We start from the raw sequence: 24,710 nt of genomic DNA, 5'->3' as shown, positions 1-24,710 counted from the left end.
TCTTTACAATACACCATGCCTTTTTCAGCACTTTTTTGGGGTGTCCAACTCTAATTAGGTAGATTTGTAACTAGAACAATCTATTCCTTGGTATGCAGGGTAAATTCTATCCTCACATATATAGAAACATTACAAATATATTATATTAAACTTTAAAATGAATGCAAATTGTGTGATCAACATAATAATAAAAGATATTACAGAAGAAATTGCTGCAATGAAATTAAGAGTGCAGAAGGAAAAGTAATTTTGTAGACACATACACTTTTACCCACATACTTCTGCTCTTGTAAATGTTGGATATTATTTGTCAACTGCTAATATTTGAGAATTTTACAGCTCAGGTTTACAATATGAACAGAATATGAAAACAGATTCACAAAACACCAAATACTGGCGAAACAGCAATCAGAATACAGTCATTCGGAGTTTTACAGTTATTTATTGCAATATTTTTTTTCTTTTTTTTTATACAGTGGTAAAATGTTTCAATGCATTCATTACAACTGAATTTACAAATATATTTCAATTTTTATGACATAACTGCATATATTTATAATATAATATATATATATAATTTGTATATGTATGTACAGATCACATTATTCAAAAACAATCTTACACTAGTTTGCATTTTTACATTTTTGTTATGTACAAGAGGCACAGCTAGCCCATAAATTACACACAATGCATCCAAGTACCAACGATACAACAAACTGCTGCATGACATATATATAAATGGAAGTTAATATCAATAACAATTATTGCCAGTCCCTTCTCATACAGCTTCACAATCAACAATTTAAATTATAAAACACAATACTTTTTTTGTTTTGTACAGTACACCAAGCAACACTTTACAATGGACTTAAATAATTTTTAATAAATAAATAGAATCTATAACTAAAACAAGGTTTTGATCTATATCACACATACATGTTACACGGATTAAACAGTAGTCTGTGATGCATCTACTGAATCAAAATTACGTTACCAAAAGGCACGGCACTAGAATGATCAGCTCATAATGGCCTGTTATATCTGTGGCACTAATGTATGTAGTTCATTTTGTATGAGTGTGGAGACGTTAACACAAATTGTGGACTGCCATTCAGTGAATTTGTACAGAAATTTTACACTGTAACAATAAATTACTATTTCATACAATAATTCATAGTATCACAAAATTCAGAGCCATACTTGATTAGAAAATAAAATTCAAAATAATAAATGTCAAATATTTTTCATACAAACTACTATTGTACGATTTAAAAACAATGTATTTTTTCAGCAGAGTAGTAAAAATGCCATTGTTAAACTGCCTAGGCATAATAAAACTGTACGAAATAACACAGTTAAAAAATAAGAAATACATTTTACAATAATCTTTAATCACATGGGAGACAAAAGAGCAATTCTACGCCTTCAATGGTTATCTAAAGTAATCCACTGAACTTTACACCTTCTAGATGACAAACGATAAAAATAATCAAAATGGACAGTTTTCCATTTCCACCTACTTATAGATACACACAGGTTTTTCAGGTTCTCTGGAACATGGTTGGTACTGGATGCACACATTTTCAGTTGGCATTGAAACAAAAATATAATAAAAAAGTGACTGACATTTCATATGCCGTGGTAACTGATACTTTACATTTACACAAACATTTGTACAGCATCTTTAATATATTACAATACAATGGGGTTCAAAAGGACGTGATCATTCCCCCGAGCTATCGATCATGGAAGCAATTTTAACCGAATTGCTGTGAATCACACAACTTCAAAAAGACACACTTTCCATGAATGGAGTAGGGTGCAGCTCTTTGAAAATTTTAGGAACTGTTCCTACCCTTTGAGCGCACAGCATGTAGAAGCCGCCAGTACAAGTAAGAGCGCAGGTGACGTGGGTATGTGTGACAAGACTCACCAGGAGAAAACGCCTGTACCAGCTTGTGCCGTGAGGGTCACTTCTCAGTCGAACATTCAGCTTGTTTCTGATATGGAGCATAATCCAGACGATACTGGCCTGAAAATAAAAAGGAGGTGTAAATATTATCGTCAGAAATGTCACGATGGAAGCAATGCTGCCTCCTGTGGCTTCTTGCATCTTCTTTTCACTTAATTTAGAATTAAAAATTTTGACATGCAGTTTTAATTAAAAATCGTTGCATCACCTCTGCTATAAATAATGGATGAGTCAGTTGAGGAAACTCTGCATCACGTATTTTGTACATTTATTTTCTGTTACTAATTGCAGGGCCATATTTTTACTTGGTGTTGCATCATCTTTCATAATCATCACTCAGTGTATTTCACTTACTGAAAATATTTTGAAAAGCTTCAGGCAACACTGTCTTTGCATTTGCTCTGTTATAGTTTCCTACATGTTCAGGGTTATAGTTTTCTACATGATCAGGGTTAAATAGCTGTAACAGATAATGAAATCATAACTATTCCCCTCTATTACGTTCTGTCACCACATGTATGTTATGGCTTCAACAAGGTATTCATTAGTTCTTGAGGAATATTTTGCCATTTCCTGAGACACAAAGTCTTCAGTTTCATTTGGACAATATGTGGATCACACACAACTTAGGGCCTAAGTGACCAGCACCTCCTTTCCAACCAATTCTTCTTCCATAGCTGAGGCAGGAACATACATGTTTCAAAAGCCAGGGCTTTTAAGTGTTTTTACCAAATATACTAAGAATTTTCCGTCCTGAAGGTAAGTCATGGCCATACATTTATCGCCTGGGAAGGTAAGGATCAATCCTGCATATGTATTCTCTGTGTTTCTAGAATGTGTACTATGAAATCAACCAAGGGACACAAAAGTTTTGGTTTTCTTATGTCGGAAACAGGTTACAAAGTTATCCAAATCAGAGTCATAATCTTACTAAGCATACTGGATGAAAAATTAGTCTCTTCCAGGACTCTGTGACAATGTCTCTAGCTAATTTCATTGAGTTTCTTCAGGTATGCTACATTGAGCTGAAGCCACTCACTGACGATTAGATACTGCACAGTTACCAAAATGTGAAAATGCCGATTGCTGCATTTCACTGGCTATTTGAAATAGTTCCAGGTATTTTCTACAGAAGTAATAAGGTCATGTGATTTAAGTTGGGCCCATTGAGGTGTGGTAGGGTGTTTGTGTTTTCACCAAATCAGGCAGTAACATATATGTGCAGTTGTTGTCATCCCAAAAGGTGGGATTATCCACAGCATGATCGACACAATGATGTGGAAGAAACGGCAATACCAGATCATTGAGAATGCTGAAATAAGTCCTCGGTTAGCGCGCAAGGCAAGCTGAATGACTAGACCCATGTCATGGCATGAAAAAGACCCCTAAAATATCACAAAAGCACCTTTGGCCTGAACTACACTCTCCACACATTGTGGGTTAAGCAGCTCATTGGGTCATTGGTGCACTCACCAGTCTCACATCATCTGAAAAGGAGGCAAAATTGTGACTCATAGGACCACACCACATGCCTCCAGTCAGGTACTGCCCAGATTCTGTATTGATTTGCGCACTGCAGATGTGCAGCTTTATGTGCCTCTGTGATTAATGGCCTTCCTTGAGATACCCATCACCAAATGTCTACTGATTGCTGTCACCTTCACAATGTTCACTTGGAAATTAGCTGAGGTGGACTTGCATTCAACACCAGCACCATTGCCTGATGGGTTTGAAATCAAGTGTCACTTATAAGATGTGACACTCCTTTCCTGTCCCTGTAAGTTTGCATCTTTTTATGACCACTGTTCTGACATTGTTTTACATGACTGCGAGTGTTACAGTATCCCTCGTAGACAAGTTGGATGGTCTGCATTGATACAACAACAAATCTGCCAATTTCTTTCATTGTGTGATAATGGGCACATCTGAACAACATTCTTTCAGGGTGACCCATATTACTGGATTGATTCCCTAAAGGGTGGATGCTCAAACTTGGAAAAAAATTCCCCCAGAATTCCAGGTCTGAGGAGGAAGTCGGTGTTTGAAACTTCGTGAGAAGATTCTGCCAATGAAAACCACCTTTGTTTCAATGATGCCCACCCAAATCCTGTATCATTTCGGTGACACTCACTCTCATATTTCGCGATAATACAAAATGTGCTACCCTTCTTTGGACTTTCTCAATGTACTCCGTCAATCCTATCAGGTAAGGATCCCACACAACTCAGCAGTATTCACAACGAGGACGGACAAGCTTAGTGTAGACAGTCTCTTTACTAAATCTGTTACATTTTGTAAGTGTCCTACCAATGAAACACAGTCTTTGGTTAGCCTTCCCCACAACATTTTCCATGTGTTCCTTCTCATTTAAGTTGTTTGTAATTGTAGTTCCTACATATTTAGTTCAATTTACAGCCTTTAGATTTGACTGATCTATCATGTAACGAAAGTTTAACAGATTCCTTTTAGCACTCATGTGGAAACAGTTTGGCAATTTGTTTTGATCTTCTGATGACTTTACTAGTCAATGAATGACAGTGTCATCTGCATACAACATAAGATGGCTGCTCAGACTGTTTCCTAAATCGTTTATATAGTTAAGGAACAGCAAAGGGCCTATAACACTACCTTGGGGACAACAGAAATCACTTCTGATTTACTCAATCACTTTCCGTCAATTACTACGAAATGTGACCTCTCTGACAGGAAATCACGAATCCAGTCACATAACTGAGATGATATTCCATAAGCATGCAATTTCACTACAAGCTGCTTGTGTGGTGCAAAAAGTGTTCTGGAAATTTAGGAATACAGAATATGTCAATAGCATTTAACACTCAGACACTGAAAAACCTGATTCAGACACACCACCTGATTGTGAAGACAATGAGACCTCTTCTGTGTGTCTCAAAAAAGCTGGAAGAAAAGAAACGGATTCAATTTCATGGAGAAAAGCACATCATCCACATAGGAAGAGGGGGAAACACAACCTCATACGACATCTCTTAGGGGCAGTTAGAAAGATAAAAGAATCATAGACCATTCTTGAAAGCTGGCTCTATTTACCTGATGACAGCATATTAGAAATGGTTATAATGTTCACTAACCAATATACGATGGAATCCAACATGATTATTCACATGACAGTCACTAAAAAGAGTGACAAAACTGAGATAAAAGCATTTATTGATGTCCTCTATATTGCTGGACCTTATATGGCAAGCAACATGAACGTTTCAGATTTATGAGGTGGTTATGCATTTGGGATTGAGATATTCTGTCTCACCATGGGTGTCAATAGGTTTTGCTTCTTTAATTCAAACTCCTAGGATTCGATGACCGCCAAATCACAGAAGAGCAAAACATGCGCAATCACCTTTCCCTTATCACGAAGATATTTGAAAAATTCATCGAGAACTGTCAATAGAGTTATCAACTGGGAGAAGAAGTAATCATCGATGACAAATTGGAGGCTTTTAGGTGAAGGTGCGACTTTATTCAATATATACGTTCCAAGCCAGCTAAATATGGAGTTAAATGCTTCCTGTCATTGATTCAAGCATTATACATGCAACATGGAAATTCATGCAAGCAAGGTTAGTAATAGATCTTTGGATGTTGTTCAATGCCTGGTTGCCACTCTTACTAAATCAGTTTGTAATATAACAGCTGGCAACCAGTTCAGTGATGTTACTCTCCTTCACACTTTATCAACAAAATATAGCCTGTCCTATGTGGGGATTTTGAAAAAGAACAAATGGCAAATTCCAAAAGAAATGAAAGATCTGAGACAGAGTGGTATTCTCCAGCATTTTTGCTCTCAATAAAGAAGGCACTATGGTTTCATATGTGCCATACGACAAAATAATAAAAAGAACATGCTCTTGATTTCCAGGATACATTTCAATGGAGCAATTGATGAAGGAAGTGGGAAGAAAAGAAAACCAGAACTGATTATGTATTATAATAAACAACCTTGTTGTGGACGTGGTTGACAAATGTGTTCTTCTTACAGTACCCAAGAGGCAAAAAAAGGTGGCCAATGGTAGTGTTATCCACCATTCTAAATGTAGCTGGTCTCAAGAGTCAAGTCATTTGCCTGGGGAATGGACAAAACATTCCATCTTGCCGAGTTTTCCTTGGTGAGCTGGGTAAAGAGCTCATAGTCACTGGATTAGGCGATCATAGCTCCCACACTTGCCACGTGGTATGGACTTACATATTTGAGAACTACTTCCTTAAGCTAAAATACCACAAACTTTGAGCACCTCTGCAACTTATACTGAAGCCCATAAACAAAAGCGAATGACAGAACTCACCAAATATACATGGGAAGGATGCGGTAAATATTTACGGCTACAACACTGTGACTATTTTTGTGTCGGTGGTTGTAAAATCGATCATATCAGTAATGAAAGTCATTTAGAGTGACATTTTGTAAAAGAAAGGGTTGTTGGGAACATTTTTTGTTTGTTTTCTACTAGTCCTAGTTAGGTTTAACTCTTTTGATTGAATCTCTGTAAACAAGTTTATACAAAAAGTTTATACATAGTTTACTTAATAAAAAAACATTCTTAATTTGATATTGCATACGTACTTTTTCAGCTGGGAAATGTGAAACATTACTTTTTTCAGTTAACAAAATTTGTATCTCATAGAAACGAGATGTGTACCGGTGTCTGACCAGGTGACACGTGTAAAGTATTATTAACACACTTCAAACTTTAAAATTTGTGATTTATAAAACTCAATAAAATTCTGTTTCAATGCTATGTCAAAAATGCAGGATGTCCACAGATTTTATGAAATTCCCTGAGATTTCCCTAATTTTTCCAGGTAAAATTTAATTCTCTGAGAATTCTGGGTTTTCCAGTGGAATTGCCATCCTATGATAAAACCACTGTGATTCAGGTCAGTGGTGGAAAGTCACATGATGCCTGGCATGGTTTCCATACCATCTGCAGCTCTTAAAAAGCACCAGTGTGTTCTTTTAAGACTTCCCTCACCCTCTAATCTGGCTAGCACCGCTGTCATAGGTTATCAGTCACTCACGAAAAATGTAAGTGATATACAATGCAAACAGGATTGGCGTGTCACTGGACTTTGTATACATAATGGGTACTGAGTTATTTGACCCCAATGTAATGTACTCACAATAAACCAGTGGTCATCTTTCAGTGGTTCAGAAGTTAGTTTTTCCCCAGTCATTTTAAGGAAAAAAAACTTATGAGAAAAGCACCAGGTGTCTCACAGTCCTGTGAAAATGTATATCAGCACTCACTTAAGTCAGCCTAGTTATTTTAGCATTTGAATCAAGGCCACAAGGTCCAATTTTTTAAAAAAAAGTAAGAATAGTATTTTGTCTGAACTTCAGCTAAACCAATACTGTCATATCATTTTGTCAGCTCATGACTCCTCAACTGCAACACAATCAACTACAACAGAACAACTGACAGAAGTGAAAAACAACCCACACAAAATGGGACAGCTGAGAGAGCTCTTTGAAATGGGTGAGATACTGTTCAAAATGAAGAAATATTTCTCCGTTTAAATAGCCTATTATGTCAAGTAAGCAATGAACTTCAAGTAGAAATGGTCTATGAAAATTCTATTTGCAAGCAGTGTCACCAAGATCAAACCTACAGTGTCACCAAGATCAAACCTACACCAATCAAAAAAACATACTGACAACTAAAACTAAAGTGTATACTGGAAAATGTCTTCAATTACGATAGAGTTGAATATTTTTAGTGAAATGCTTTGCTTCAAACATATTCTACAAACAGATACTTTGACCTCGATTCAAGAATTCGGGCACATACTATTTCCAATAACTTTCTTTGTAACACAGTACCTGTTAGATACCACTACAGGAGGTACCACAGTTTTTCTGAAGGTAGATGGCAATTTAACTTTTTCCTTGGCCATAAATCAACATGAATTATTCCATAATCAGTATGGATGCCATTGTATACTGATCTGGTAACATATTTATTTTAGTATTAGATGGCTCATTATTTTGTTGTTTCCATCACTAGTGGTCAGCACAAGAGAATGACTTTTTCTGTATATTGATATGTTCTCTGTCCTTCACAGAGTCAACTAGCACTTGTCCTTGTGGAGGCTGTGATCCTTCAACACACAGAGGTAACAAATGGAGGCAACTGTGTATTGTTTCTCTGTATCTTTCAAATCTTAGTTCCTTAAAATGCGTCCTGATCACTTGATCGTTTACTACAATGTTAAAAAGCTTTGGGAATAAAAATGGGCTTGATGGTTCATTAAGGGCATTATTTAGTTTCAGGGAGCAGAATGGATAGTGTGTGTTCACCGCACAATGGTAAGGTCTTTAGTGTGTGGACGAAAATAGTAAGACAAGTGTCTCAGTAATAGAAAACAACAATAGAAATTAAAAGCAACAAAACTGCTGCAACCTTGTGTGTACCCACACTGAAGCACGAAAAGATGGTATCATGTCAAGATTACAACTTAGACTAAATAAGGACAAAGATGTAGAAGACGTTAAAACAACATAGCAGCTGACTGTGGCTGGCTGACACCAGGAAGAAAAAAGATGAGCCAACAACTCCACAACACACTTTCAGTGAACAGTTATTCCCATGAAGCGCTGTATGTGTTTTACTGTTTGATGACTATTACTTCACTTCTTTTTCTGTTTACCTATTCTCTTTAAAGTGAAATACATTAACTCACTTGTTCAAGATTTCGCACTATCCATTACAGTTATAAAAGTTTCAATGAAGTGCAATTATTACCAGTATCAAAATAGTAGAGGTGTGGATAGGTATTCTGTGTAATGTGGAACAGGTTAATTTATGTGTTACCGGGTGAAAATGCATATTCATATGTTGAAGGAAATTCATTCTCTTAATCAATGACCAAAGCAAAAACAATTTATTGATGAACATAAAATTCTGTAAATTTTAAGGAGAGCATGTTGAGATGTTCCAGTTTCAAGATTTTTAATAACAACATAATTGGCATTAATTTAACAAAATTTCACAAGTGATCAGCCTATGGCCGCTTGAGAAGATGACTGTAAGTGGTGTTAATTGAAACTGCCATTAACATACATATCACTGGATATCACTGCTGAACTCTGATTCAGTACAGTGTGGATTATAATATTCACTTCCATAAGTCAGCTTGTTATGTAAGAATCCCAGGTTAGGAGTCAGCCTTTGCTTCTCATCCTGCCTGGTGGTCTCCCCTGGCCTGAAGTTCTGGGTAACTTTTCCACAGCTTCCCTGTTTCCTAAACCTCACTAGTCCTTTTCCTTCACCCCTATTCCTTACCCTCAACCCTTCTGCCAAAAGAAGGAATCACTGGCTCCAAAAGATTGCACATTTCCATAACTTCTGTGTTTTTTCTCCTGCCATAATTTGGGGAGAAGATTTTTTTATCCATCCAATTATATTTTCAAAAATGGATTATTTTTGTTAACGACACACAAGTTTTATTCAATTTGATCTCTACTATTTCACTGTTTTCCCATAAACTTCCACTCTGACAGAAGCAGGTGAAACTGTAGAAGGCGAAAACGGTATGCGCGCGCCCACACACGCACGCACGCACGAGAGAGTTGAAAAATGTATATGGACACGATATATAGTGCTGTGAAACAGTGAGCATATGTAAAAAGATATGGCACTAAGCACTCTGGGACTTAATAGTTAAGGTCATCAGTCCACTAAACTTAGAACTACTTAAACCTAACTAACCTAAGGACATCACACACATCCACGCCCAAGGCAGGATTCGAACCTGCGACCGTAGCAGCTGCGTGGTTCCGGACTGAAGTGCCTAGAACCGCTCGGCCACCGTGGTCGGCAACAAAATGCCAATTACCAACTTTTTAAAATTCAGCAAGTAACACAATGAACACAAGTGTAATTGATTAATGTTGAATCTTATGGTATCGTGCAACTTGAGTGAATAATGTAATTGCTGCCTCAGTCACTCAACAATGATGGGTAGAGAAATAAGAAGCTTATTCATTTAATTCGACAGAAAAAAATAAACACTCTCACTAAGCAGTGGAAGGAGAATACACACAAAAGAATGTTCTTTTATGTGTGTGTTCGCCTGCTGCCATTTGGGGGGTAGTCTTTCATATGTCCAATTACATCACATTGTCATACACTGATTATCTGCATTGTTAAACTTATTCATTTGTGATTCAATTAGACTGTGTAGAATGTAATAAATTTATAACAGTGTTTACAATATTTATAAAGGTGTAGCTAGTATTTTTGTAAATGACACACATGCAACAAGGCCCACTCTAGCCTATCACTGAAGCCAATTTAGAAACTTCATATGAAAACCTAAAGTAATGAGCTAGTTTGGTAACCAGTGTGGAGGTATGCTGAAGAATGGGAAGCAGATAACAGAAAAGTTGTAACTTATGGCCACCACTGAGTACTTCAAATAAGTCTATAAAGCAGAAATACAAATTAACTGAACTTTGAATATTTATGACCATCATTTATCTTCAGGGTGCAAAAATTCAGTACAGCAGATAGGCACATATACATGAAGTTAATTACACTCCGCACACATTTTAGAGAGATTTGGTGCTGCTGCTGGGTACTTGATTAATTCTCGCTGTTTGTTTGGCAAAAACCACATGTTTCTTTTAAAAGAATGGCATAAAACAATTTACTCATAGTAGTGTCCTTCATCAGCTTTAATCTTTTTCCAATTTTCAGGTAACAAATGGATTCTGCAATAAAAATAATGAAGTTTTTTGAGGTTATCCACTCATGAAGCCAGTTTTTGAGATAATTAAAAGATGTGAAGTGTTGTTCATAAAGGCCATGTTGCATGGACCAAAACAAATGGTAATCAGAAGGGGTGGTGTCTGCTATATTTTGTGGGTGGAGTAAGACATCCCGTTAAAGTCCATTCAAGGTTTCCTTCACTTGGTTTGTAACGTGTGGTTTGGCACTTATGAAACAGAATGAATTTGTCATGTCTCAGAGCATATTGTTGGTACCTGCATTTATGTGTGTAAATCAAATTGAGTAACTGTGCCTCATAGGATTCAAGCATTCAACATTTACCATAAGTAGCAACATATGGTACACCACACTGACCAGGATATATTTTTTCACTGATTCTGATCTTTTTCTTTGAATCGTTGAAACAGTCTCTGCATGTTATTTCGACGGAGCATGTTCTCCATATGCTTCCACTAGCAAACAATGACTCTCGCAGCAGATATTTTGTGAGAAGTTGAAGGTACCAAAAAAGTATGTTCATTTCACTCCACTCTAAAGTGACACACAGGTCTGAAAGCCTAATGTTTCTACTGTTAAATTGGTCTTGTGTAGCTGTCTGCTAGGCTGCCCTTATACAACTACTGCCCTCTCTTTGTCAACAGCGAGAGTAAATTCAAGCTCTCAATACTACAGTTATTGTTACCAAAGAGAGGACAATTGATTATACTTACTTGGTTTAGTTATCTCCTCTATCGTAGCCTCTTTGCAGTCAGCTGCATGGTGGTTTTGGCTTCCACAGTTGTAACAGGATACTTTGGGTGGTGGCATGACACTGGAGTACACAACTGGAGTTGGAAGAAACGTTGTGGGGTGTGGTGGAGGAGGTGGCGGCGTCTGAGGTCCATGATACTGATACACCAGCTCACCATTATGCGAGAATGGAAATGTCGGTCTTAATGAGTAGCTGCTGAATCCTGGGAACACAGTTCCAGACCTGTGAAGGCCTGCAAAGTGGCCAGTTGGCACAAAACCGGCAGTTGTTGCACCAGCAGCTGGCTGGTAGGGCACAGCACCAGTCGTTGCATCTGGCACTCTTGATGCACCATTTGGGAGGTACTGCGGACTAGTGCTGGGAGGGTATGGAGCCACATGAACAACGTCTGCAGCAGTGACTGCTGGTACAGTGAAGACTTTGCGACTATCCTGTAGAGGTGGCTGCACAGGTTGCTGCTGAGGTGGCTGCTGCTGTTGCTGCGGCTGTTGCTGCTGCTGCTGCTGCTGCTGTTGTTGTTGAGGCTGTTGTTGTTGCTGCGGACCTATACTGACTCCGCTTCCATCACTGGGACGTGGCTGTCTTGCACCAGGCAGTCCTTTTTCAGGCACAACGGAACTTGGTCCACGGCCTCTGGGTAACGTTTGTAAACCAGGGGGATTCGAGGTTTTTCCGCGTCCAACACCTCCTGGCCTTCGGCCACCCACAGGTCCCGTAACCACAGGAACTATTTCAGGCATATCTGTTTTGTCTGACTCTACAAGCCTTCGTTGATCCTTTTCAGAACGGTCTTCACAACCAGGACTCCACCTTTCTGCAACTCCCACATCTTTGCCTGGATAACCTGTGAACAATGCATTCCCTGAAATAGCCAAGAAAAATGAATATATTTGCATGAAGATACATTATAGCACAAGTTTAAAGGTAAAGCAAGGAGAAAATGCTTAACTATAGATAGCTGATGTAGATCATTTGATAAGAAACTGTTTTTGTTGGGCCTCTGTCTCATTCAACAACTTAACAGAACATGTCAAACTAGGGACCTGAGAAATTCGCATTTGTAATAAATGCAAATAGGGATGGGAATTCTGCCTCAAAATGTGAATTTACTTTAATAAATCCTATTTCACAGTGAACTGTATCCAGACGAACTATTTTATCACAGTGTCTGAAATAGGTTATTTTCTGTATCTAAATATCGAAAAAGTAACCAATTTTCATGTACTGGTATTACGCAACACCTGCAAAGCCCAATTTGGAAAGAGAATGTGTGTAAGAACCCATTTGCAAAATAAAGAGGTGCACCTATGAATGAAAGCAATGATGTATCAGTGCGCTCCTAACTTATGCTCTGACCACACATCGAACAGTGGATGGTTGAATTGTCTCTTTAGGATACACACTGTGTATGGCAATGTAGGATTCAGCTGATGGACTTAATGCTTTACACAATGAAACTTGCACATTCGTCTGTTAGCTGAAGTTGGTACAACTGAAAATTACAGACAATGTAACATGGCACTTTTGTGTGAAATGTGTTTTGAACTATGATTCCATAAGATACAGGTTGGGCCCGAACTATATTGTTTATGACATTGGCAACCTCAAAAAGAAACTTTGCAGTAGCCATTACCAAATGCTTTGTGCACTCTGCTTTGCCCTGCATTGTGCATAGTCTGTTAATTTCTTTCCTTGTTTTGAAATGAATGAGGAAACTAATCCTGGTCAGTCACGGGGTTTTAGTGTGAATTTCACAATACCAGGGAGGCTCAGTGGTCCATGTGTCAATTCTGCTCTTGCAGACATACAGAATATGGGTGTAACCTGGCTGATCTGTGATAGGGAGGTGGTGCTTGTTCCTACTGCACAGCTCCTCATGTATCCTGCACTCAAAGTTCTCGTTTGTTAACACTTGTGGTCACCTGTTACGTTGTACTGTCTCTATTATAACAATCACACCAAGAGTCTTCCTGTGAAGTGAAACTATCATTATTTTCGTTTCTACTTCCACTCTAATTATATTTTCGGTTCTATCTGTATCTTTGCAAAGTGTGGGTCGCACGGCCCACGAAAGGTTTCTAAAATATGGTAATCATGGCTTCTATGCAACATATTCGAACTCAATGTTCTGAAGATTTTGTAATTATCAAACTGGGTATATAATGCTACCTGCCTACATTACAACCTGGGTAGCATTATATTAATTATCTCCCTTTCAGAGCTAATGAAAGTGACTTCATTTACCATTCATTATTGTGATTCTTCTTATTTAAGATTGGACATGAGCAGCACTTGTTTTCTTTGAATTTAAAGTAAGTTTTACACATGATGCAAACTGGATCTATTCAAAGTAAGGCTCGCAGCACATGTGAACACAAACTTCATTATCAACATTCCTTTCCATATTGAACTCTACAACTTCCCAGAATAGACTTTTTACTGTACTGTAGTGCACTGCGCTGCACGACCCTATTACACACTCACCAGCCACAGGCATTACTGTCAATCCAAGATCAGTCAGATTTTGCATATTGCTCATCAGATATAAATAACTGAAAAGACAAAAATATATATATGAGGGCTCTGACACTAAAACTATTTGTTCTCTTTTATTGTTGCTTGGTGCAGAACAGTACATGGTGCCAATATGTTACAAAAGCTGGGCGTGAAAGTGCAACTTCTCAGGTGGGGCAGGAGGAGGAGGGGGAGGAGGAGGAGAATTATATCTGATAGTGTTTTGGATAGCCCTTGGCCTAGTGATCATTTGTGTTGGAAGACACGAAGTCAACAGGCAAACATTACAGAGTTCCTCCAGGCCAGGTAAATTGTGAAAATTTGCTGGTTCTTTTGCGTTATGTGTGGTCTAGGGTGGGCCTTAGATGTATTATAAAAGCAACATTTGTTCATCAGCAGTTACTGAGCAACGCCCCCCCCCCCCCATAAAGGAACACGATTTCTGGCTACCAAAAGTACCAATTTGTGCTGGTGGCCACTTCCATAATATCTATTCGTGGCAAATAACTGATATATTTACTATATGTACTCATTATCTTTGGAAATTTTGAAACTTTTTCCAGCATCATAACCCATTACTGAAATCCAAAGATTCTGAAGTTACCATACTTATGCACATAATATCTGCATGAGGCATAAATGTAGTTTTCACTGGCACAGTGAACACATGTCAAGAGTTCTGGAGCCATCGCAAGGTTCTGATGTCACTGAACTACGTTTTTAGTGACTGTGTTTCATCAATAAAATTTTGTGGCACAAGGCCTCTGTATAACGGGCACTTTTATGTCTATAAAGGATTTTTTGGTCTGAAAATTATTCGACAGTGCCACCTGGCAGCATAAGCACCATACAAAAATGTTTTTGTTGTACGAAATTCTTTGTACCTGCAAATTAAACATTGCATATTGTGATATACTGTAGGTGTAGCCTAAATATGTTGTGCATTTTTATGTAAAATAGTGTGACATGAACTTGTGTTGGATGGGAGATAATTTTGTTTCAACCTTATATTATGCATACTTATTTATTGTATATATATATATATATATATATATATATATATATATGAAGGAGAGGGAAAGACAAAAGGATGTGGGTTTTAAGGGAGAGGGTAAGGAGTCATTCCAATCCCGGGAGCGGAAAGACTTCCCTTAGGGGAAAAAAAGGACAGGTGTACACTCGCGCACACACACACACACACACACATATCCATCCGCACATACACAGACACAAGCAGACATATTTAAAGGCAAAGAGTAAGGGCAGAGATGTCAGTCGAGGCAGAAGTACAGAGGCAAAGAAGTTGTTGAAAGACAGGTGAGGTATGAGCGGTGGCAACTTGAAATTAGCGGAGGTTGAGGTTTCAAGTTGCCGCCGCTCATACCTCACCTGTCTTTCAACAACTTCTTTGCCTATGTACTTCCGCCTCGACTGACATCTCTGCCCTTACTCTTTGCCTTTAAATATGTCTGCTTGTGTCTGTGTATGTTCGGATGGATATGTGTGTGTGTGTGTGTGTGTGTGTGTGTGTGTGTGTGTGTGTGTGTGTGTGTGTGCGCGCGCGAGTGTACACCTGTCCTTTTTTTCCCCTAAGGGAAGTCTTTCCGCTCCCGGGATTGGAATGACTCCTTACCCTCTCCCTTAAAACCCACATCCTTTCGTCTTTCCCTCTCCTTCCTGAAGAAGCAACCATCGGTTGCGAAAGCTAGTAATTCTGTGTGTGTGTTTGTGTGTTTTGTTCATGTGCCTGTCTGCTGGCGCTTTCCCCGCTTGGTAAGTCTTGGAATCTTTGTTTTTATTATATTTTTCCCATGTTACTGATCTACAGAATTCATTTTATATAAGCAACATATCCCACTGTAGCACACAAAAGAAGAGAACCAGCAGAAAACTGCTCCTGTTGAAGTACAAAAAAGGTGATTATGCTCCTCTTTAAAAGACTCTGACAGTGGGGGACCAGCTGCCTCAATCCTCATCAAAAATTTTGTTATGTGAACATATTGACCCTTTTTTGCACTAAAATAGAGTACCAGAGACATAGTGACAGAGGAAGAGAGAGGAGACAGTGATGGTGGGGTGGTAGAGAGAAAGTGGCAGAGAGAGAGAGAGAGAGAGAGAGAGAGAGAGAGAGAGAGAGAGAGAGAGAATGGAAATTAAAAAGAGATAAGTGGAGACCATATAAAGGTTTGGGGAAAAGGGGGGGGGGGGAGATCCGGACACCCACAAAATGGCAAACTTTAACAAAAAGGAAGTTGCCAAATTTCCCCCAAACCCTTAATACCTATGTGTTAAAGTTTCCCAATCAAAGACATCGAAACTGACAGCAAGGAATCCCCAAAGACATATGTGGAGAGGAGCAATTGTGGTTGAAGAGAAAGACAACAGACTGCAAGTGACAAAGAGACTGTGGCAAGAGGAGAGAAAAAGAATGGGACGCAGACAATGGCAGTGGGAAAAGGAGACAGTGAAAGTGGCAGAAAGGAGACAGTGGTAAGGAAGAGTGAGTGAGTGAGTGAGAGAGTGAGAGAGAGAGAGAGAGAGAGAGAGAGAGAGATATGAAGACTTCGACAGTAGGAGAAAAGACAGGAGAAAGATGAGATAGTGGGAGAAAGACATGTATAGACAATGGTGGTGAGATAGAGATGCTGAGTGTGAAGTCTTCACTAAAAAGAGAGACTAGGTACAAGGATTTAGAATCTTCTAAGTTGAAAGAATGTAAATATGTTTGCATGCCAGAATTTTTGGTGAGGAAGGTGGAATGAGGACTGAGGGCAGCTGATTCTCCGGTTTCCTGTCAGAGCATTTTAAAGAGGAGTACATTTGTATATTTTTGTGCTCCAACATGAAATTTTTTCAGTTGGTTATTTTATTCACAACCACTGTTTTTTTTCCAAAACAGATGCTAATTTTAGCAACAGCAAATGCCACATTTCCAGGTCCCCAATCATAATATAACCTGACATTTATATAAGATACAGACTAATAGAATCTTAAACTATGAAATTCAAGAATGAAAACAAACACCAAAACATATAGCACAAGAGGTTACTTAATTTTACATATCTTAATAATGAGCAAGGAGATGCGAAAGTATCAGTCACTGCATGATTAGTTGGGACAACCAACAAGAGGTCCAACCTGTACCTTCCTTGCTTTAAACATTTATCCTAGCCTTAAGCTTGTCTTAGTGATTTCCAATTAGTGTGGCACAATAAAAAGAACCACCCGTTTGTTGCACTGAAATCATGGCAATATTAATTGGAGTCATACTCTTACTCCTGTGTAGTAAACAGTTTCCTTGGCAAAAATCTTCCACTTGGATTTGCAAACAGTCTAAGTTTTATGGAAGTCTGCTGAAAATGTATACTTATCAATGCTGTACATTTTTTTAAACAGTATTTTGGGATATGTTCAAATTAAAAACACTTCCTCTGCTCTGTGTTCTCTGAAAGTATGCTGCTTTTCCATTTAAAGAGTTCACATTGTCTAACATCAATCCTGTAAGAATGATGGAGAGGGAAGGGGGCAAATTTTAACAAATTTTGGTTACAGTCTTTTCACATGAAACAGTAATATCTGCAATATATTCTTGATTATTCAGGGTAATGTGGGGAAGAAGATGCAGAATAATAAAAAAACACAAAAAACTGAGATGTTTTCAAACATGTATTTGGGACGATGTCTACTGGATGGATAGTAGTGACAGCATCAGGAACTGACTTCTGTATGTGCTCAAGCACAGCCCAGCGCATTTGCCTTCACGCCCTTGTCCACAGACAATGAACTTCCAAAAATAACTTATGCAAACACTTGCTGAGATGTTTACATTACAAAAAAAACATGCGCAACTTTGCTTCTGCAAGTTGCTTGGGCAAGTTAATTTCAGCAACTTGCCACAAGTATCTTCAGAAGCGTTTCCACTAGAGACACGTCATGAGATCAGCAAGTGGATGTTTACAGTGTTGTACTGAACAAAAATTATGACAAAAATCAACAAGTTAGGAAAAGAAGAAATATTTGGGTGAGGAAATTAATACAGAGGAGTACATATTTATCAAGAAACACTACTGAATGAATTAAAAGCCAGAGGACTTCGCTCAGATTAAAAACTTTATGAGAATATCATAAGCAATTTTTTAAAATCTCTTTCTATTGTACAATAAAATATTTGAAACCAGGATAGAAAAATGCTGCAAGCTGTGTTACCAAGAGGTTAGCTTTTATCATTCTTCACCTTTTGAAGACAGTATTTTTACTTTTATTACAAATCTAATGCATTCATAAACAGGACACAAAAATGCTGTGAGCTAGATGATTAACAGATGGTCTTTTAATTCCTCTTCAAATTTTGCAAACGTTACTTATTATAAACATAACACATTTATGTTTATGCCAAGATTAAAAATAAGCTAAAATATACAGACATCTCCACCACGATTCTACTTTCCCCTCTGGTGGAACAAAGTAGTCAGTTAATTTTATCGCACTTCCTTTGGCTGATGGTGGCCAAGTAGGCATGTTTATGAGTTCCCATGGTACACAATTTCAGTTTGTTTCTGTCTTTCTTCTTTTTGAAAATGTCATTGTTACGCCGGTATTGAACACACAAAATTTCCATAAGTTTGAGAAAACTTCCAGCAACTTGCAAATTCAGCAAGAACTTACAGTAAGGTGCAAGAAACTGCTTCCACTATTCTGCAAGTACATGGAACCTGTGGAGTTTACTTGCTAGTGGACATATGCCAAGCCAGTTCCAGCTATATTATTTGAAAACAGCTGGAAGAAGAAAGTGTTAACCTCCAATTTTGGAAGGATTGGTTGGGTCACATTTTCTGTCATATGCTCACAGCAGCCGGCTACCCACTCTGCTGGTAACCGTGTGCATGACACTTTTTTTCCTTTCTTTTTTTTTTTAGATGCACAAGCAATCCGCAAATTGGAATAATCAGCAAGCAAGTAACTGGGAGTACACTCTGTGTCTGCCTGTGTGTGTGTGTGTGTGTGTGTGTGTGTGTGTGTGTGTGTGTTTTAATCAGTACTATTAGCAACCATAGTATGTTGGACAACTTGCAAATTTTAAGTAGAGTTCTTAGCAGTAAACAAAAGGTCAAATTTTACATCTCAGCTAAACATTTTTGTCGAAATGCACCTCTACCATGAGGAAGTTTTCAATAGAGAATGGGATACCTTTCAACACCTAAATAACATCAGTTCTTGTAATTTTTAAATCAACTAAAAATATATTTGTCATATAATACACTAATAATGTACCTATGGATACAAGTGAATTTTTCTTCATCTTGCCCTACAATTCAACTAATTTGTTATATCCTGCACACTACCTACAGGTTCAAAATCTAGTATTTGGTCCTTAAATTGGTGTAATTTTTAATTTGTTATATCACAATCTGATTTATCTTGTCAGAGAGCTTCAGTATCACAATATACATCCTATATATCTTACCTTGCAGCCTTACATTTAATTATTTTGTTTATTTTTTCCAGATTACATTTCCTTTAAAATATCCTTTTGTCCCCCCCCCCCCCCCCCAATATTTTAAGGGTTTCCACATTTTAATTCATTATTTTTTATGTTCATATTACTGATTTTCCTCTTGTCTCCCAGTTTTACTTTTTGCTGCTACCTTTTTCATGCCTCCTCCACTTGTGTTTGTCTATGATTCTTTGTTTTTTCTGCTGTAGGTCTAGGACTGTAGCTCAGAATAGATGGATTTTCATTGCTGGAGCGAAATTCACATTCAACTGCATCATTCAGTTCTCCATGCAAAGAACCAGTTACAAACATATAAATGAATAGCTTGCTTATAGTAACCAAAAACTAATGTGGCAGTTTGTTTAAATTTTCAGAAGGTTAGCTGTTGATACCAACTTATGAAATCTTTGACCCAGCCAGTTCCAGCTATTTTATTTGAAACTGCTGGAAGAAGAAAGTGTTAATCTTCAATTTCGAAAGGATTAGTTGGCTCACATTTTCTGTCATACTCTAGAAAGCCTCACATGCAGTTAACAAGTAGTTCCATCAACCCCTTTGCAAACCAACTCCTTTGTATGCTTGAGCATAGCTGTTTTGCATATTGGTATACAACCTATCATATTTGTAAATAAGTAAGTCGATAGTTATATTTTTAATAATGTAATCCTATGGCTTTCATTTTTCATCTGCACTGAAAACCTGCTGACTTGTGTACTTTGAATGGTAACAATCTGGTAACCTTGGTGTCCAATTACTACCACTCATCTTAATATCCACTACATTAATGTTTCATAATATGTTATATATAAATAGCACATCCCACACAGATCTGCAACTGTTATAAGTGACATGACATCTTTTAATCTTTTCACGGCCTTTGCAATTTTTTTCTCATTTGCTTATAGTTTAATACTCTTCTTTTTGCTAGTTCATACTGTGTTAATGACAGAAAATAACTTACTTTGCACCTATGATTCCATATTCTAATATACTGTTTCCAAAATAAGTTATCTGGATGGGGTAGAGGTACATTTCAAATTTGTAGAAGTGGTTTCAGGTGGTTTATAGTAAACTCAAAATGTTGACCCTGTCACAGTAAAAATCACAGAATTTGACTATGAATGGACACGTTTTTTCCTTTTGCGTTAGGCTATTAATTGGCCTTTTCATTCCATACACGTGAGCTGCAGCTTTATAATGTCTATATATAAGGAGAAGATCAGTGAGCAGGAGGATAAATCAAATCAAGATGACCTCCAGTCCACCTCTTCAGCAAGCTCTAAGAAACTGGTAACTGTCCGAGATGGTGACACTTGTTTTATGTGTCACAACAATCAGCAATGAGCACGACTGCTGCTGCTGCTGATGATGATTATGATGACGTCTAGATATGAGTTTAAAATACATTCTGTAGGCACAAACTAAATTATATGGTTCGAAATGTGTATGGGCACTTTACAGACGATACAAGTATGAATAATAGATTTGTGAATGTGAGAATTGCAATAAGGGTTAATCCACTCTACAAATTGAGTCAAACTACAGCTTGTCCCATTATTTAAGAGCTAAATTTTGAACTACATTTTTATTAAAATGACCAGTAGTTCACATCTTATGTCATATAAGTTAATCACTCAAACTGCATATTTTTAAGATTAGTTTTAGCCATTAACTTATTTTGATTTGCTGCATGTCTTATTCCATCAATTTCTGCTTAGTAGTTGACATTGCAATAGTAACATGAACAGAAAACCATGTTTATAAAGCTTAAGGAACAAAAAACTAATAGCACATGTTTTAAGATCTGGTAAAGGCACAAGCGGTCATTATCAATGCCGAGTCAAATATGCCAGAATCATGAAAGGAAGGAAACGGATATACAGGTGGTGGAAACAAGTCCTTTCTCAATTAAAAAGAGAATATGCATTCTAAGGCAATGAGAAAGCTCAATAGGCACAACGTACACAAACACTTCCTATGTAGGGGTTTCTTTGCTTCTATATCTACCTCAAATCTCTCTGAACCTCAATACTGAGAAAGCTCCATGCAGTTCAGCTTGCAAACTGTAAATACTAAACTAGAAAAATGGAAGTTGTCCAATCACATAAAGAAGTAAGTAATTAAGTTTGCAGCCATTTTGTAAGCATTACAAAAATAAAAAGAGATAGTAGCTTACTGCGATCCCAGTGAGGTGCATTAGGTGCTGATGGTGTGTCAGGTGGTGAATGCCCATTGCTAGAGCTGTCAGATGTTCCACCACCACTACTACCACCAGATCGGCCATGTCCATCTTCAAGGACCAAAGTCTGCAATTTATGAGCCATGCAGTACATAGGTCCTGGATGATGCTGATGCAGTTGTTGTTGCTGAAACCTTGCTGTCGATGTCATTGGCACAAAACATGTCAGGCAAGGAGATGGGCCATGCACCAATGGTTGAGGAGGATACATCACAGGAGCTCCTTCCCAACGTCTTAATGCATGTTGGTGTTGATGTTGCTGTTGTGGTGGTAGCTGCTGTTGTGGTTGTTGCTGCACACCTTTCCGTTCCCCAGGTACCTGTTCAAGAATGCATCAACAAGTGAGAAAACCATATGATAGATGATTGAAGTAACGGATGACCTAGCAAATTCCAGTGATTAAGTCATTTGACTCAGTTATGTATGCTTGTGAAGATCAAGAAAATGTACACTGATATTACAACAACAAAGCACACCTGATGTGAACTGTTAAGGAATACTGACAGGAGTTATGCGATATGAAGTTAAGTGATTGTTTTCATATGCAAGAAAATACCTGCTCCTACATGATGACTACAAAAATATAATTTACAAGCTACGTGAAACAATCATTTAATAAATATTATTATGTAAATTTCAAATTTCAGGAATATTTTAAATTACTCTGAACTGAAATTAACAGCAATCATAACAAATTTGTTATAAAGGAAATAACCAGTGGATATTAAACTCGTCTACAACAAATAATTGCGGAAATATTTTGATGATGATTTATAATAACAACGGCACCCTGCCCAAAGAATATGTAAGTACTATTCTCACGCCAATGGAAAGGACATTAAGTTCAGCGTAAGAATTCCCAGCCTTTTAAATCGTCCAATTATTTCTAAAAAAACAGCTAACCAATGGCTGGCAAATGTTTTCTTTTACAATTCTAGGATGGAAACCGCTTGTACATTTTTTAATTATTTTGTGTGTTCTGTATTTATATGGAGGATGCACTACACAAAAAAGAAGTCCTCCGATTTTGCCTTGTGCAGCAGAAACAACCATATTTCATTCTCTCTGTGTGTGTGTGTGTTTTAAATGGTATCTAAAATTAAATTAGGTACATATTATTATACTAGTAACAATACTTTTCACAGCAGTATATCAGATACAAGAAACCAATACATATGATGTACAATCTGCATGCACATTCTTTATTTTGTAACATGGAAGTAAGTCCTGACTGAATGCATTCACTCAAAAATATTTTTACTAACCTAGGACTAAATGACATGTGTATATACTGATTAATTTAATTAAGTTTAAAACTTCTGATTTTTTTTACTTATGGTAAACCTACTGAAGCTTCAAACAGAACACTTTTGGAAAAAAAAAGTTACGAAATAATTTAAACCCCAATGCATGTGATATACATTCATGCTCAAGATGTGCCAAGAAAAAGCCAAGTTAATGGAAGTTCTGAAAGAATAAAACCCAGAAGCATGTATTATTGCTAAAACATAATTAAGACAAGTAATAAAACGAGACTGTACACTCAATTTGAGACACTGTAGAATTCAGAAGCGCATACACATCTGTGGTGAGAGAGACCACCAGTCATCTAAAGCAAACAGTTGCAAGTAACGCGTAGTCATTTTGAATGGATAATGGTTTTTCAACATTCCTATTAATCAATTCTTTCTAATAACTTGAAACTGATGAAGACAGACTTATAGGAGAAGAGTGCCACTAAAGCACTCCATCTGTCCATTTATAATTTTCTCCAACTTCAGCACTACAGATGACTGGCAATCCACCTTCACAACCATCATCCTGTGTACAGCCTAGAGCATTAAAATGTAATTCTGTACACAATATCAACTTATTATGTACAACATGATAAAGAAAACAGTCATTGTGTTATAAATGACACAGGTTTTAATTTAAATGCCACCTATTTCTTCTAGAATCATCAGAAAACAATTCATACAAAGCTTGTGTTCTTGAATTTAAAACAATCTGATCTACAAATTTCACTAAATAAGTCAGCAAAATTCGTTAAGTGACTTTTAAAACTTTCATGCAGGTCACAGACGAATCTGTTAATCCCCCTGTTCACACATCATAAAATGTGAGTTGAGGGAGGCAAAAATATAGAGCTCAAAAATTTGATCATGTAGGAAATTCCATTAAAACAAGTAGCTTTTATATAATGGTAACGTTTATTGTACGAACAAGTTGAAAGTTTCTTCCAGCGAAATGCGTCATAGGATGTCCCTGCATGGACTAGAAATATGCATGTAGTGTGGCTTAGTTAAAGTGTGATCAGACTGAGGTGTTATTAACTGATGGAAGGTAAATAGTATGATAAAGAAGGGGTGGTCAGCTATTGCTAGTTAGCCCACATGTCGGGGAGAGGGGCAGACAGTCATTGCTTCTCTTCTGTATTATGAGATGGGAAAATCACATGGAAGCTTCAATGAAGTTACATGCTGAAGCAACTACTATTAGATCACAAAATGAAATTCCTAACAGTGCTGATGTTTCTAAGATAGTACCACAATTATGATTATCATTCTGGCAATTGAGCTTTCAGTAAGAATAAATGACGGATGTTGTGTAGGACAGCAGTAACTAACCCATACAGTTCCAGTCTCTAACAGAACATGTAGAAATATATTAAAAACAAAGATTCCAAGACTTACCAAGCGGGAAAATGCCGGCAGACAGGCACAAGAACAAAACACACAAACACACACACACAGAATTACTAGCTTTCGCAACCTATGGTTGCTTCTTCAGGAAGGAGAGGGAAAGACGAAAGGATGTGGGTTTTAAGGGAGAGGGTAAGGAGTCATTCCAATCCCGGGAGCGGAAAGACTTCCCTTAGGGGGAAAAAAAGGACAGGTGTACACTCGCGCGCACACGCACACGCACACGCACACACACACACACACACACACACACACACACACATATCCACCCGC

The 24,710-nt window shown here is 37.6% G+C and overlaps 1 protein-coding gene across 2 annotated transcripts in view; it reads right to left on the bottom strand.

The window, feature by feature from the left end:
- Window positions 1-422: 422 nt before the first annotated feature.
- Window positions 423-24,710, bottom strand: part of LOC126333873 (atrophin-1) — a 64,979-nt gene continuing 40,691 nt past the window's right edge. The window contains exons 5-7 of one of the 2 annotated variants that reach the window (XM_049996776.1): window positions 21,673-22,054; window positions 11,448-12,332; window positions 423-2,032 (exon numbers count right to left, since the gene is read on the bottom strand). In XM_049996776.1, the coding sequence (XP_049852733.1) occupies window positions 1,971-2,032; window positions 11,448-12,332; window positions 21,673-22,054 (1,329 nt within the window). In that variant the 3' untranslated portion in view covers window positions 423-1,970. Of the gene's footprint in view, window positions 2,033-11,447; window positions 12,351-21,672; window positions 22,055-24,710 lie in introns of both variants that reach the window. The other variant, XM_049996775.1, reaches the window with a different exon arrangement.

This window comes from Schistocerca gregaria, chromosome 2, assembly GCF_023897955.1.
Source record: "Schistocerca gregaria isolate iqSchGreg1 chromosome 2, iqSchGreg1.2, whole genome shotgun sequence".
Taxonomy (NCBI): domain Eukaryota; kingdom Metazoa; phylum Arthropoda; class Insecta; order Orthoptera; family Acrididae; genus Schistocerca; species Schistocerca gregaria.
Note: the sequence above shows the minus strand (reverse complement) of the source record. Positions and strands in the feature narration are given on the sequence as shown.